Source organism: Taeniopygia guttata, chromosome 4 (genome assembly GCF_048771995.1).
Source record: "Taeniopygia guttata chromosome 4, bTaeGut7.mat, whole genome shotgun sequence".
NCBI classification, from domain to species: domain Eukaryota; kingdom Metazoa; phylum Chordata; class Aves; order Passeriformes; family Estrildidae; genus Taeniopygia; species Taeniopygia guttata.
The window spans coordinates 11,800,727-11,814,356 of record NC_133028.1 but is presented as its reverse complement, the minus strand read 5'-3'; the positions used below and the strand labels follow the sequence as shown (position 1 = coordinate 11,814,356).

At 38.5% G+C, this 13,630-nt stretch overlaps 1 protein-coding gene across 2 annotated transcripts; it reads left to right on the top strand.

Annotated features, from left to right (window-relative positions):
- Nucleotides 1-403: 403 nt before the first annotated feature.
- LOC115494917 (uncharacterized) lies at nucleotides 404-11,633 on the top strand. Of its 2 annotated transcripts, XR_012055523.1 has the most exons (6): nucleotides 404-1,047; nucleotides 3,000-3,329; nucleotides 4,690-4,803; nucleotides 5,645-5,778; nucleotides 8,500-9,387; nucleotides 9,529-11,633. XR_012055523.1 is itself a non-coding variant. In XM_072927980.1 (5 exons), the coding sequence occupies exons 1-5, from the start codon at nucleotides 993-995 to the stop codon at nucleotides 8,650-8,652; spliced, it is 786 nt and encodes a 261-aa protein (XP_072784081.1). In that variant the 5' UTR covers nucleotides 404-992; the 3' UTR covers nucleotides 8,653-11,633. The 2 variants fall into 2 exon arrangements, 1 of the variants encoding a protein (XP_072784081.1); XM_072927980.1 differs by having other exon boundaries at nucleotides 8,500-11,633.
- Nucleotides 11,634-13,630: the final 1,997 nt, after the last annotated feature.

Here is a 13,630-nt window from a genome sequence, read left to right as displayed (position 1 = left end):
TGGATAAGTTAAGAAACAAATGCAATTTTTTGTCTTCTAGGGAATGTCTCTGGCCAGGCCATATATGTGTTTCTGGGTTGGAGCAAAAATCAGTGCTGGAGAATATTAAGCAGCATACAGTTACCCACATTTGCAGAACATTTTTTAATAATTGATAGCAAGTAAGCTTTACCTTGATGATGTAAGCGTAGTCATTTTCTTTTAACCCATGTTTATAATCTTCCTGAAATGAGCTTTAGTTAATGTACATGGCACTGGTATTGCATTAATGCAGCTGCACCCATAGAGGTGATGGCTGATGCATTGCATGCACAGTGTGAGGTCCCCACTGGTGCTGCAGGATGCTGGGGCCACTTTGAGTGTGATCGTGGAACTCAGCCTTCCCCTACTGCTCCTGCCACAAGAGTTCTGCTGCTGTTAAGGCAAAAGTACAAAAGTATTTCTCACAGGAGGGAAGAATTCAGGCAACATTTCAGCAAGGAGGCAATGAAATGTATGATAAAAAAAGATAGGAGCAATACTTGACTTCAGTGTAACCCCTGTGCAATCATTGTCTCTCACTTTGGATAAGATTTTTCTGGTTGGCTGGAAGAGGCTGCTGACAAGCACAGCAGCTGAAGAAACCTCACCTTTGTAAAGTGCTTTTAAATGAAGGATTTTAGAAGGACAATGGCAAATGCTGTCGTGAAACTCCATATGGAAAACCAGTTCTTCTTTAGGTCATACCAGAAGAGAGACTAATCTAGGCTGAACAGCAACCAGTTACAACACAGTTTAAATGTTAAAGAAGAAATTATTTGATTTCAAATAGAATGGCTGAGCTCTGAAACAGCAGTTTCGCAGAATGTAGGGAAAAATTTGGCTGCATTTAGGTTCTATCATCATCACCACATGAGGGGAGAGGAAGTTAAGCCGCAAAGTTGACACGCTTTCATTTGGTGTTTTGCTGATCTTCAACCAAGGCAGCCTGATGCTAATGCTAATAATTCTGCATGATGATTATACTTCCAATGAAACTTCTTTTAACAGTGTGTTTTGGCTGCTTAGGTAAGTGTTGTTTTTTTGTTGTTGTTGTTGTTGTTTTGTTTTTAGTTAATTGTGTGTAATTCTTGAGCTGGATTAAAAAAAAAAAACAAACTTATGGTATATCCACCTCAAATACACATGTGAGAAAAGAGAATATTTACTGTCTTTTCATAATGCTGAAAGCAAGATTAAATAGCATGAGAAATCAAAAAGCATTTTCACAAAGAAATTGTTTCAGGGAAAGCATTGAGGAATAAATTAAACACTTCAACACCCAAAATGATGTTAGGTTAATGTATGCACCATCTTTTTAGGACTTCTGACTTGAATATTTTTTATGAAAAATGCAGAATGTAGAATTTTAAAATAGTAAGGATAATTTATTCTAGATCACATAGGTACTGACGTACAAAGCAGAAAGAATTCATGATTCTTATTCAATACAAATCACAGTGGATAATGCTGAAGGTATTCCATATGAGTTTAAAAATTAGCAAAAAAAATTTTCAGTGATATTTTTCAGAAAAACAGTAAATGGCACAACTGTTTTAAACAACAAATCAAATGAACAGATAACCTGAAATTGGTGATTATTTCTTTAACTTGAACAACTTAGAAGCTGTTCTAGCTGTTCTATTAGGTTGTCATTTATACACTGCATCAATTAATTCCCTTATTTTTTCTGCTGCTTATATTATCCCTATACTGTCCATATTCTTTTCTACAGGTTTTTAAGCGTTGCATTGTAAAGATGGAGGTGCCTGACTCCTTTACTTGTGATGAATGTGTGGCTTTTTCTATTGAAAAAACAGAAAAATTTATTTGCATATTTTGATAAAACCGATCAGATGCCATTTTAGTGTGAGATATGAAAAAAATTGTCTAATTAGTGTGTCTTGCTGTGAAATGTGCCTGAGTGATAAACAGAATAAAATTTAGAAGAAAATCATGCCATTTACTCTTATTATTAGTTCTTCCCTTTAATGTTGTAAAGGATAGAAAAAAGGAATTACAATTCTTCATATAGCAGATGAAAATAATTGTCTCAGCAGTCATGGAAATAGATTTTATAGGATTAGCAATTTTGTAATGAGCATCAATGCCATTAGAATGTAAAAAGAGTTATCTGATACCCACATAGTGTTTTCCCTTTAGAAGAAAATGCTTTGTATATATATTGCACAATGTCTCATGTATCACTCACTTTGCATGCTGGCAGTGAAAGAAAAATGTTCTGAAAGCAGGAAGAAACAAAAAGTTTGATTTCTACTGATACTGTCCAAGTCAGTCTCTTTTTAAAAGCCAGACAAGAGACCCGATGAAAGAACAGGGTAACAGAAGATTTAACCTCTTATTAAATGAAGGAGGTGAATTTGATGTTGTAAACTGCTTGTCAGCAAGTACTTCATAGAAGAGGTTGAAACCAAATGAAAAAACTCACCTCTCAAATGCTGTACACTTGTCATTCATTAGAAGAAGTGCTGGACAAGAACTCCTACATGGGGACAAAATTTGCAGTGTCTTTTTCTTCAAACTTGATGAGCTTTTCACTACTGAGTAATGAATCATTCTGAATTACTCCTTTTGTTCCTTCTTTGTCTGGCAGAGAGTGTTTAATATACTTCAAACTCAATCTCTTCTTATAAAGCTTTTTCTTGAAAATAAAAATATGTTTATCAGCAAGCATGCAGAAAATATTCGTTTATTGCACACAAACAATGTTTGAGGACTTTAACACATCAGATTAAAAGTTTACTTTAGCCAGGAAACAATTGCCATCATTCAAGGAAAAAGCGAGGAGTAAGCTTGAAAATTATTGTTGTAATGATTTTGTAGCATTAATTGTTATTTTAAATGCTTATTTTAATTAATATTTAAACACTTATTTGATGTTAAATTATTTATTTTAAATACAGATTTCATTATATTTCTTTGTTGCTTTACCTTTTAAATCTGTGTGTATTTCTCCATAGCTACAGGTTCCAATAATTCAAGAGTCATCCAAACACCAACAAATATAAATCTGTCAGTTGGAGACAATACTGAAATCACTTGTATTTGGGAAAAAGCTATTGAGAGGTGTAGAGTACACTGGTATTTTGTTAATAAAGTGAACATCAGTAAAAGTATATCGTCAAAACTTTTCTATTCATCCAACATCACCCATGAAAACAAGGATGTGCTAGTCATCAAATCCGCCAACGTAAATGACACTGGATTTTACTACTGTGAGATAATTATTGAAATACCTTGCTTTAAGAAACTACGTGGAAATGGGACAACAGTGATTGTTGAAGAGAAAGGTAGGCTAGCAAGAACATATGTGTGACATTTCACTTGTCATCAGAAAGATTTTTCAGTTTGAACTATGTTATGCATTTCCTGCCCCTCCCACCTTCCTTCCTCAACACTTGGATCTCTGGGTGAAAGACACAAACACAAAGAGGGCCTGAACAACTTTTAATGACAATTGACTTAAACTCTCTGCCTTAATATCACCTCTGTAGTGTTTGTTTTCCTCCATAAGGATTTGCTGATAGGAATTATTACCTAAGGTTTACAAAAATGCTGTGCATGAGCTTGTGTTGCACACAAGACCCAACCACAGTTTCTCCTCAGAGGAGGAGGAGGATAGATGCAAGACCCTGAGTGAATCTGCTGTGTGGTTACAGGGGGCTGCAGTGATCACATGGTTACTCTGCTCAGTAATCTGTAACCTTTAGTAACCATTTTATTTTTTTATTACAAGTTCTTAATGAAAAGGGAGAAATAAATCAATATGGATGATAGAGCAGTATGGGCCCTATATGGATTCGTGTCCATAAAGTTGTTGTAGCCAGCTGTTTTATATGTGCTGTGTCTCCCTGTTTTTTTTACCAGTCATATTCTAATTTCTACAGGGGAGCAATTTAAGATCCCAATTCTAAGTTAAGCATTGAAAATCATGAATGCAATTAGTATTCCCACACAATTAAAATTTTCAGCAATAGGAGTGACTTCCATTTAACCTTAAATTATTAATATAATGTAAGACATCCAGAAGACAATTTACTTCCTACAACTAACTGAAGACATTATGCACCAGTTCTGGAAGATGCTGATCTTCAGCTCTTTTTGTACCTCTCAAACGCAGACAAAGGCTGGGGGACTAGCTATGATTAGACCTTTAGCATTATCAATCATCACTCACCTGCTGACTGGTCCAGTCACAGGAAGCCTTTCCAATCATGCTGTACACTCCAGTTTTGTACAGTATTTTATACTGTGTGGCAGCTGGTTCAAAGGGAAGCACAAAAATTATCAAAGATTTAAAAAATATCAGTGCCAGATAATCAATGAAGTAATGTTCAAAATGGTGGGAAGTGAATGTAGATTATTTTAACTCTATAACAGTGTTTTAATGTCCTAAAATGAGTTAGGGAATCTGATCTCTTATGTGGTCAAGTACAAGCAGAAGACTTGTGGTAAATTCTGGGGGAGGGGGGATGTCAATCTGCAGGAGCTGTAGGAGGTACTGACATTACTGTTCGTCAGGATGCATCCCTTAGGAACAGGAAAGTGACCTTGCACCTGATTCACTCTTGAAATATTGTTTAATTTTACCTACCTTTTCTATTTTATCTTTAAACAGTACATCACTTTATTTAACATTTATAATTGCAGAAGCTCACTCAGTGGAAAGGAGAGGTTTGGAAGCATGGGCCATCCTTCCTTTTTTGGTGGCAGTGGGAAGTGTGTATCTTTGCTACAAGAAGAAACAGCTCTCCACCCTATCTGGTGAGTTACAGTATTTCCATTAGCACACAGAAGTTATGGGTTTGCTTTGAAATGGCTGGAGAGGTGCACTTAAGAGGTATTTCAGTGTGTAACTTTGCTCACCTGGTCCTGGTCTGCTGGGGCATGATGAGCTGAGGAGCAATCAGAGGCACAGCTTGTAGTTCAGGCGAGTGTTCTTGCAGTGTCCATCCTTTTAAGGAGAGTCATCACTTAAACTGAAGATCTTGACCTGGCTAGGGTATTCAAGGAGATCAGTTCTAATAATTTCTTGCTAATTTCTGACTGAAAAACTGAGGAGACAGAACTTAGCTCTGCCACATAGACTCTTACTCCTGGTAGAAACAACTGGAACTGACATGTGAAAAACTCAGCCTTGAACATGGAGTTCTGTTTTTTCAAGCTGTGATTTCTTTTTAGTTAACTATTAATTTGGGTTGGTAGGGGGTTTTGGTGGGAAGTTTTGTTTGTTCATTTGGGGTTTTTTTTTGTTGTTTGGTTTAGGGTTTTTTTTTTCAAAATCTAGAAGTTTAAGGGTGGAAGAAATCACAGGAAAATAATGGTGAATGACAAGGGTGCAGGACAAATGAAAATGTAGGGCAGCTGTGAGCAGAGGGCTCAGATCAGCGAGATAATCTAAGGCAGCCTCTTAAGTAACCCTTTGGGGTTGTTTTCAGCTTATTTCATTTGCAGCCTGATGGCCACTCTAGTGCCTGTCATCAAGCCTAGCTGTACAAGAGCTCTGCACGCTCCATTTCAGAGCTGACCGAGCTCTGGTAGAGGGCAGGTGTGACTCTGGCCATGGACAGCAAGCAAGCACTCACTGGAGCTTGGGTTTCATCAGGTGCTGCACAGATTCCTGTGCTGACAGAAAGGCAAGAACCGGAGCAGAGACTTGAGGTGGAAGAGCTTCACGGGAGAAATGAATCCACCAGGGAAGCAGCTGAGGAAAACTCATCATCTAATTCTGCTGAATGGGTAAGAGGTTTATAAAAAGACTCTTGCTATGAGAGGGTTTTCAAAATAAGGCACTGGGGAGTGGATGGAACAGAAAGCACACAACAACCTGCTGTTCCTAAGACAGCATCTTCCTACACATGATAAAGGTTTAAAGCAAAAAAAAAAAAAAAAAAAAAAAAGAAGAGGGATATTTACGTAGCAGAAAAGTATTGAAATCTGTTATTATAGTTAATAACACTCTAAGATTGTCTGGAGAAGAGGGCAGCAAGAAGTGGAGAATATCAATATAGAGACTGAGTGAAAGAAAGAAATGTAGGAGAAGTAAAAAGTGGCAAGAAAGTCCCTTTATGTGTAATTGTGTGCCAAGCTCAAGGGGCTTGGACCAGCTTCAGCTCATAGGGTCATTAGAGCAGACAACACTTGCTGAGAGCAGGTAGCAGATTTCTGGCAAGCTCCTTTTCCCATGCAATTATTCATCTTTTAATGACATTGAAACATAAATTAGGCAAGGGGAAAAAAAGCCCTAATTTAATCCTTGCATAGCAAGCACAGTATTCATTGCAATCAGCTAGACAGGCTTGGGAAAGTCACACAGAAGAGATGAAAAATGTTCTAGCCTGTGGTTACAACTGCAGTTACTGGGCTTACAGATTCCCAGGTTCTCCTGTAAGAGAACCTCGCTGCAGCCATGATTTGGTCACATTGGTACTGTGGTCATGACAAGAGAAAATATCAGCATGCAGGTAGTGAAACAGTAATATTGATCTTTTATTGAGCAATAGTCTTTGCTCTAAGAAAAAGAAAATACCTGGGAAAATTCATTCTCTGTATGTAGGGTGCCCCTGAAGCTAAGAGACTTGCTTTAACTGGAGATATCATAGTAGAAAATTACAAGAATACAAGTCATAATGTGGTCTGGTCATAGTAATAAATTATTCTAATTACTAGCTATGAAGGGATTACTCTTCTGCTTGTTAATATTTAATGAAGATGTAGGAAAATGAGGTTGAGAATGAGAAAACAAGCATCCTAGAGGGTGCTGAGTGAAAAGTTTATTAGTAGCCAGTTACTGCTCAGGATTTTTGTGGATAACACTACTCTAGAGGATGAGTGAAAGCAATTATGATCTTTTGTAGCTGCTTTGTAATTTAGCAACTACCAGCCACAGTGATGTGTCATGACATAGGTTCAGTATTTTCCTTCCTGAAACAGACCTTTTTTGCTATTTTAGTGAAAGTAGAGAGTGGTTTCATAGTGTCATCTTTTTAAATGTTCAAGCATAATTGGATGTTATAAATAATTCAAGAGATCTGGTAGGTTAAGCCAGTAGTGATAAGCAAATATTATGGTATCTCTGGAATTGCACTAACTGCCTTTCAATTGTATTGCAGAATGTAATCACCTTAATTTTTTTTTTCTGATTGTGAAAAAGTCTCTACTTACTTGAGAAAAACTAGTCTCACATTGATTTTTAACATAACTTACACTTTTTAAGTTTGGAAATTTGGTGAATATTCTGAGTCAGTCTGGACATCATTTCTACAACAGTGAACATGAAGATTCTATCTGCCTCTGCAAGACTTTACAGTCTCATGGTTTTTTTATAATTCTTGGTGTTTAAAAGGCAATCCTGTAATACAGAAATTGAATCAGGCCATGGATTTTATTCACACCTGTATTATATCTCACAGCAACACTGAGCTATTAGGTCAGGTGACAACACATAGGTGCAAGTAACTTAACCTGGGAGTAAACATCCTCATGGCAAAGCTGGCTCCTGTAGCTGTGCTTTCAGTATGTAGCACTTGTCTCTGTCTCTGGAGAATCTTTCCATGTTTTCTCAGCTGAAATGCTCTGGGAGTGTTTCCAGACAGTTTTGCCAAATGCAGGGGAATTTGGCCTTTGAGGGAATTCCCAGTGAAGGTGATGATTTTTTCATCAAATTCTGCAGGTTCCAGGCAAAAACTAAGCACTTTTGTAGCATTAATACAAACTTCCAGCTCATGGTAGCATGCATAATGCTCACTCTTGACTGCAATTCTTGCACAGAATTGTGATCCAGCTTGCTTGGCCATCCCTACCATGCCTCCTGTTTGACATTTGTCTGGCAGGTGCCTCTCTGTGCTGAACATGGCTCATCAGAACACAGACAGCAAACCCCCAGAGCAGCGAGTAAGTGTGAAGACAGAAAGCTGCCTCATTACTTCCACCCATTTATTCATTTATGCCATCTCAGCTTGAGATTTTGATTTTATATGCCTGTGGGAATAGGTCTTTGTAGGACTTACCTATGCATGTTTAGGAATAGAATTTTGCATTGTCCAGAAGAGCATCTGAATACCACAGCAGTGTGCTAGTTTACTGCATCAAAAGAGCATCCATCCAGAGGGAAGAGTATGATGAAGCTTTTTGGAAAAATCAGAGTTAAAAGAGTAAGGGGGTAAAAACGTTTTCCATTTCAGATTTCATAGAATCTGAGCTACACTGGAACTTGACTTCTTTAGTATTCTAAAAAAGTATTTTGTGCCTGCTGCCTAATTAACTAAGAGCATTGAATTGAACATAGGAAGGCTTTGCCTTTCAGCATTACTACTGAGATATTCTTTTCCTCTGTAATTGTAACTTCATGACTTGTGTACCTTTGTGTTTTCTGAGGTTGTGCTGTGTCATGGGTAAAAGATCATTTTACATCTACTTTATGGGTAAAAATCCTGACTGACATTTTCTTTGCTTTTCAAGGCTGTGTGTAAGCTTTATGAATCACTTGAAATTTTTTGCAATGACGCAAGAGGAAAAGATGACAAATCCACTGTGACTATTGTATCTAATGAGCAAATCCCACAGACTAGGGCAGCTGAAAAGTCTAGAATGAGACAAGGATCTGCCATCTAGATCTGCCAAGGTAGATCTGCCATCTACCTTGACATTCAGAACTAAACAAAATATGGCTAAATAACTATGAAACTGAAAAATATGATAATTTGCTGCTGCAAGATGGATTACGTGTTTCCTGTCAAAGGCTTGTCAGTGGGACAATATGCAAGAAAAAAGTTGACTCTCAGTAGTTTTTGAATGTTTTGTCACTAACAAAGCACTCTAAGGAGTCTCTGAATTTGAAGGATGTAATTTAGAAGACTACCTTCAGCTCTTCCTCTGGTGTCCAGAAATACTGTGTTTACCATACTTTGAAAAAAATTTCTGAACTGAGCAACATTCTTCAATACAAGCATTTCTTCAGGAAGCCCTGATGCATGAACAGGAGATGGTAGAGAAAACAATGCATGGAGTCTGAGCTCTGAAACTGTCATCAGTTCTGAACACATTATAGAAAGAGAGGTATGTCAGAAAGGATTATATTCCTGTGGAAAGAGACTATTAGTGTTAATTCATTCACAAACATGGAAAAGTCTGCCAGAGAAAGAAGTCTCCTACACACAATGAAATTCTAGATTTAAATGAAGCTACATTATAGAGAATCTATAATTATTATCTAACTGGTTGAGGAAGGCTGCTTGGAAGAGATAGGGGTGATAATGCTTGTTCCACTTTTGCCAGCTTTAAAACCTTTTTTAAAATCACTGAAGAAAAACAAAAGTTGAAAAAATGAAGGAGAACCTGGCTTCCAAGGTAAGAACACAGGGGAGAAGTTTTGACAGCAAAGCTCATGGCAGTTGTCCAAGGGCTGCTGAATGCCAAGAGTGGATATCTTGAAATGTGAATATGTTTATGTACCAGGATTATGTCATCTTCTGTTAATGTCTTTTTCAGAGCTTAGCTGGAGGTTAGAACATCTTGCCATCAGTGTGGGTAGAAACAACTTCACTGGAGATTTTTGTCCAGCTTGTACCTGGGCAGTGCAATAGACACAAACCAGCTTTCCCAGAGCCCTTCAAAACTGCTTGTGTAGCCTAAATGTGTGACTGGCTTCTTACTAAATACTGTTAATGAAATATTTCTGGCCATACAGCACAACTCGTGGTGTGGCTCTCTCTGTGCTGTACTGACTGCAGCTCACAAAGCTACCTCTCAAATTACTGTAATTCAGTTGTGCCTCACTCTGTGCTGTGGATCCTCTTTCTTGGGTTGTTCTGTAACCTGTCCCGAATTTCCTACTGCAATAAATATGCTGCTGTCTGAACTAGACTGTAAGCAGTGTTCTGTGATTATATCTTGTATGAGAGAGACTGTTACAATACATCTCATGGTATTTATGTGTAAATTGAATAAAGCAAAATAATGTTCTTTTTTTCTTCTTAAAGTTCAAATATTTTAAAATCCTAGTGTGATTTTTCCTGAAACTCACTATTACAGATCCATTTCCTTTACTGCATGGTGAAACTCTGTCATGTGCCATATTCCTTCAAGGATCAGAGATGGGGCTGCTCTGCATTCCCCCAAACCCTGTAACTTTGTTTGCTACACAAGAAAATCATAATCTGCAAAATGCTGACCTTCAGCCCAAGTCCCTCTTCAAGGAAGCTCTCAGTTCGGGAAAATGTTAAAGAAAACCACAGCTTAATAGTCTCCAAATCCCATTTTCATTACATTTTGATTAAATGTGGCTCCTAACAGCAAAAAATGCTGCCTCCTTGACAGCTGCTCATATATTGTATGTTAACATGGTCGTTTCCAACATCTGTAGAAGCCTACACCCAATTTATCATGACCTATTTTTATCTGCGGCTGACAGTGGTGGCTATGAGCCAGCAGAGTATTTTTAGAGCTCCAGCTTTTGACACCTCTGCCTCAAATATATTAACTTCTCTGCTTCTTGGGAAGCCACTTGGGAAGCAATAAATCCTTCTGTGTTTTAATTCTTGGCTGTTTTGTTAGCTTTAAAACAAAAGACTGCTCTGTAATTAACCGCAGGTCACGTTCTAGCATGCATGATCTCAGTTTCAACTGTCTGTTTAGCTGATGAGTATATAATGAAGGCATCTGTCTAATAATAGAAGAGAGTCCTGGGCCTTTGCTTTCAGCCATTTTATTGGTTATTCCCTTTTGAGCAAGCTGCTGAAAAATGATGGTTCCATTCCGTTTAATTTGATGTCCAAAGTCCTGTGCTGGGCACAGGCTGAAACATGCTGATTTAGGAGCAAGTCTGGCACAATGAATTCAAAAGCTTTGTGTGTGTTCTACGCTTTTAATGTCTCGCCGATGTACTTGTTTCAGTCACAGTCCTACAAATGAGGTTCCCTCTCTGCTCTGTCACGCTCCTGACCCTGGTTAGCAGAGCTAGTACAGAGCTCTTCCCAATCCATTGCAAAACCATGCAAGGAGTCACGTCTTATTTACTCTTCCTAGCACTTAGGTAGCTACTCTTAGTGACTTGAGTACGATCCAGCTTGACCTGCACATTTTCTTCCAAGCCCTGGACTGGGGTTCCTTGTTCTCGTTGTATCCATGGAAGAGGGCTATGGGGCAGGCATTCCCAGCCCCGTTACACCAAGGACCCTCGGTGGCAGGCGGGTTGATGAGGTGTCCCAATGAATGTATTTGCAGAACAGCCCTGTTTGTGACTGATGTTCTGGGCCTGGCACTGTCAGAACAGCGGTGAAGCTGTGGGTTAACCCTGTCTGAGCTCTGCACAGCCACTCCTCACTCCTGCCTCCCCTGGGTGGTTACAGCGAGGGCAGCTGTAAAGGGCTTTTTCTTATCGTTTTTTTTTGCTAAGTGCTCTTCTGTCAGTTCTTTGTAAACAGGAAACTGCAAATACAACTGACAAACAAATACACAGATCAAAAGAATGTGAAACAATTTCTCTAACTAAGAGAAAGGGCAGGTGATCATCTGTCAGTGTTTGTACATAATGTGAAATGCTGAGATGGGAGGAAGGATTTTTATGATCATTCAAATAAAATAGCTTTGGCTAAGTTGCTGTGATCTGCTGCTGTGTGCCGGTGAATTTGGTTGGCTGAGAGAATGTGACAAAAATTAGTTTCTTTTCTTTTATTCCAGAGCAGTCTGTTGGCAGGGCTTGGCAATATCTTATACAGCCAAAACTGCCCTTCCTAACCTTGTTTCAGGAAGTATTCAACTCCACAGAGGTGGAGGAGTATATGTAAGGGTAAGACAGAGGGGCAACAAGTGCAGGGTCTGTGTTAGGTATTATTAATGGACAGCCAGAGATCAGAGGTATAACTGAATTTAGGGGTTTGAAATCATAACAAGGAACTGGGCCTGTCATGTACATTTACTCTGAAATATTGTCTATTCTTTTATCTGCTGATGTTCTTGTCCTAAATTTGAATGTTCAACTCCTCAAGCCAGGAATGCTATATCTGTAAGCTGTCAGGCTTAACACAATTGCAGTCCATGGTTAGGGCTTCTGGTACTGCTGTGGAAATAAATCATGAAAGCAACTAACAGGTGTTGTTCCCTACTTTACTTTTTAGCTTTTCATTCTGGAGAGAGGAAAAAAGCCATAAGCTTCTCTAACAAAGACAGCACAAAATGGTCAGGTAGTAGGGTAAAAGACACTCCAAAAATACCAAAGTATTTTCTTTTCTCTGATAAAAAAGCTCTGCTTTTTTAGTTTAGCAACTGTACAAGTTTAAAAGTTGTCATTTCAAGTTTATTTTTAAATACAGACTAAACTTAATCTAAACTGCAGATCTAATCTCCAAGAGGGGCTGCTATCAAGCAAGAAAGGAAATGGAAAGAGTAGTTACCATTTAATTCAAACCCATTGCCCCTGGGTAGAAAGAGTTGCAGCTGCTTTCTCACCTCACCTTCAGATAAGCAGTTTGGAGGCAGAGCTGAGTGAGTGCTGTGTCAGGGTGCTGAGCACAGGGACATCACACAGCTACAGGTTGTTCCCAAGACACCATAACCAGTGTCCTGGCACAGCAATGGCTACTCTAGTTAAGACACATACCAGGTAGGACATTTAGATAGGTATAAGCACGTTCAAAGGATAAATTGTGGCCAAAATAATGCAGCTCCTGTATTGTATTTGTGACTACATCTCCTCAACACAGTCAAGCATCCTCTCTTCTAGGTGAGACTATTCATGGTTGGGTTCCCCTCTCTAAAGCAAGGATTCTCCCACTTCTGTACAGATCATTCTTTATTTTCCTATTTGTTGAAAACCTTCCCTTTTTCTGATAAGTGAAATCTGATGTTAAATGATCTGTTACAAAAGCAGGCTCTAGTTCCATTTCCCACCCCTGTTTCCAGTATTTCTGAGCCCAGCATTTCCTGCCGGTAGCAGTGACAGAACTGCTAAAAAAGCCCCACTCCTTATCAGTTGCACTTCACTCTGTGATTGCTTTCAGGAAACTGAAAGCAGCCAGCTCTGTAAAATGTGTGTGCCTGGGGAACTTCCACTCCAGCAATTTGCCTTGTAAATCTTCCTGGTGGCATCTGTGGATATTGAAGCAATACATCACCTCACTTTACACACAGTTCTGCGACAGTAGGTCACTCCTACCCCATATCCTCAGTGTACACATAAATTAATATTTCAAAATGAAAAAAAAAAAAAAAGTTTTTCAACAAGGGGAATGCCTAGGGGTTTCTTTGATGTGTTTCTTGCATCGACACTCAACACTAAACAACTTTCTCTTAGGTATTCCTCTCAGAAATTTTTTTTTGTACAATGAAGGAAAAAATGTATTGCTTAATTCATAGTTAAGCATGACAGCTAACAGAGCCAAAATATTCCTCCTTGCAAACAGAACTCTCTTGAGAGCTTTCTTGGAATTGGGTTATTCATTTTTGCATGTTGTACCTCTCTATAACAACTAGGAACTTCCTTTAAAAGGTTTACTCAGTTGCTTTAATTTTTACAAAACAACCATCCTCCCTCATAGCTCTCTTTGAGCCTTTCTGATTTTTCTTCTCCTTTGCTTTTTCTTTTCCTCTTTGT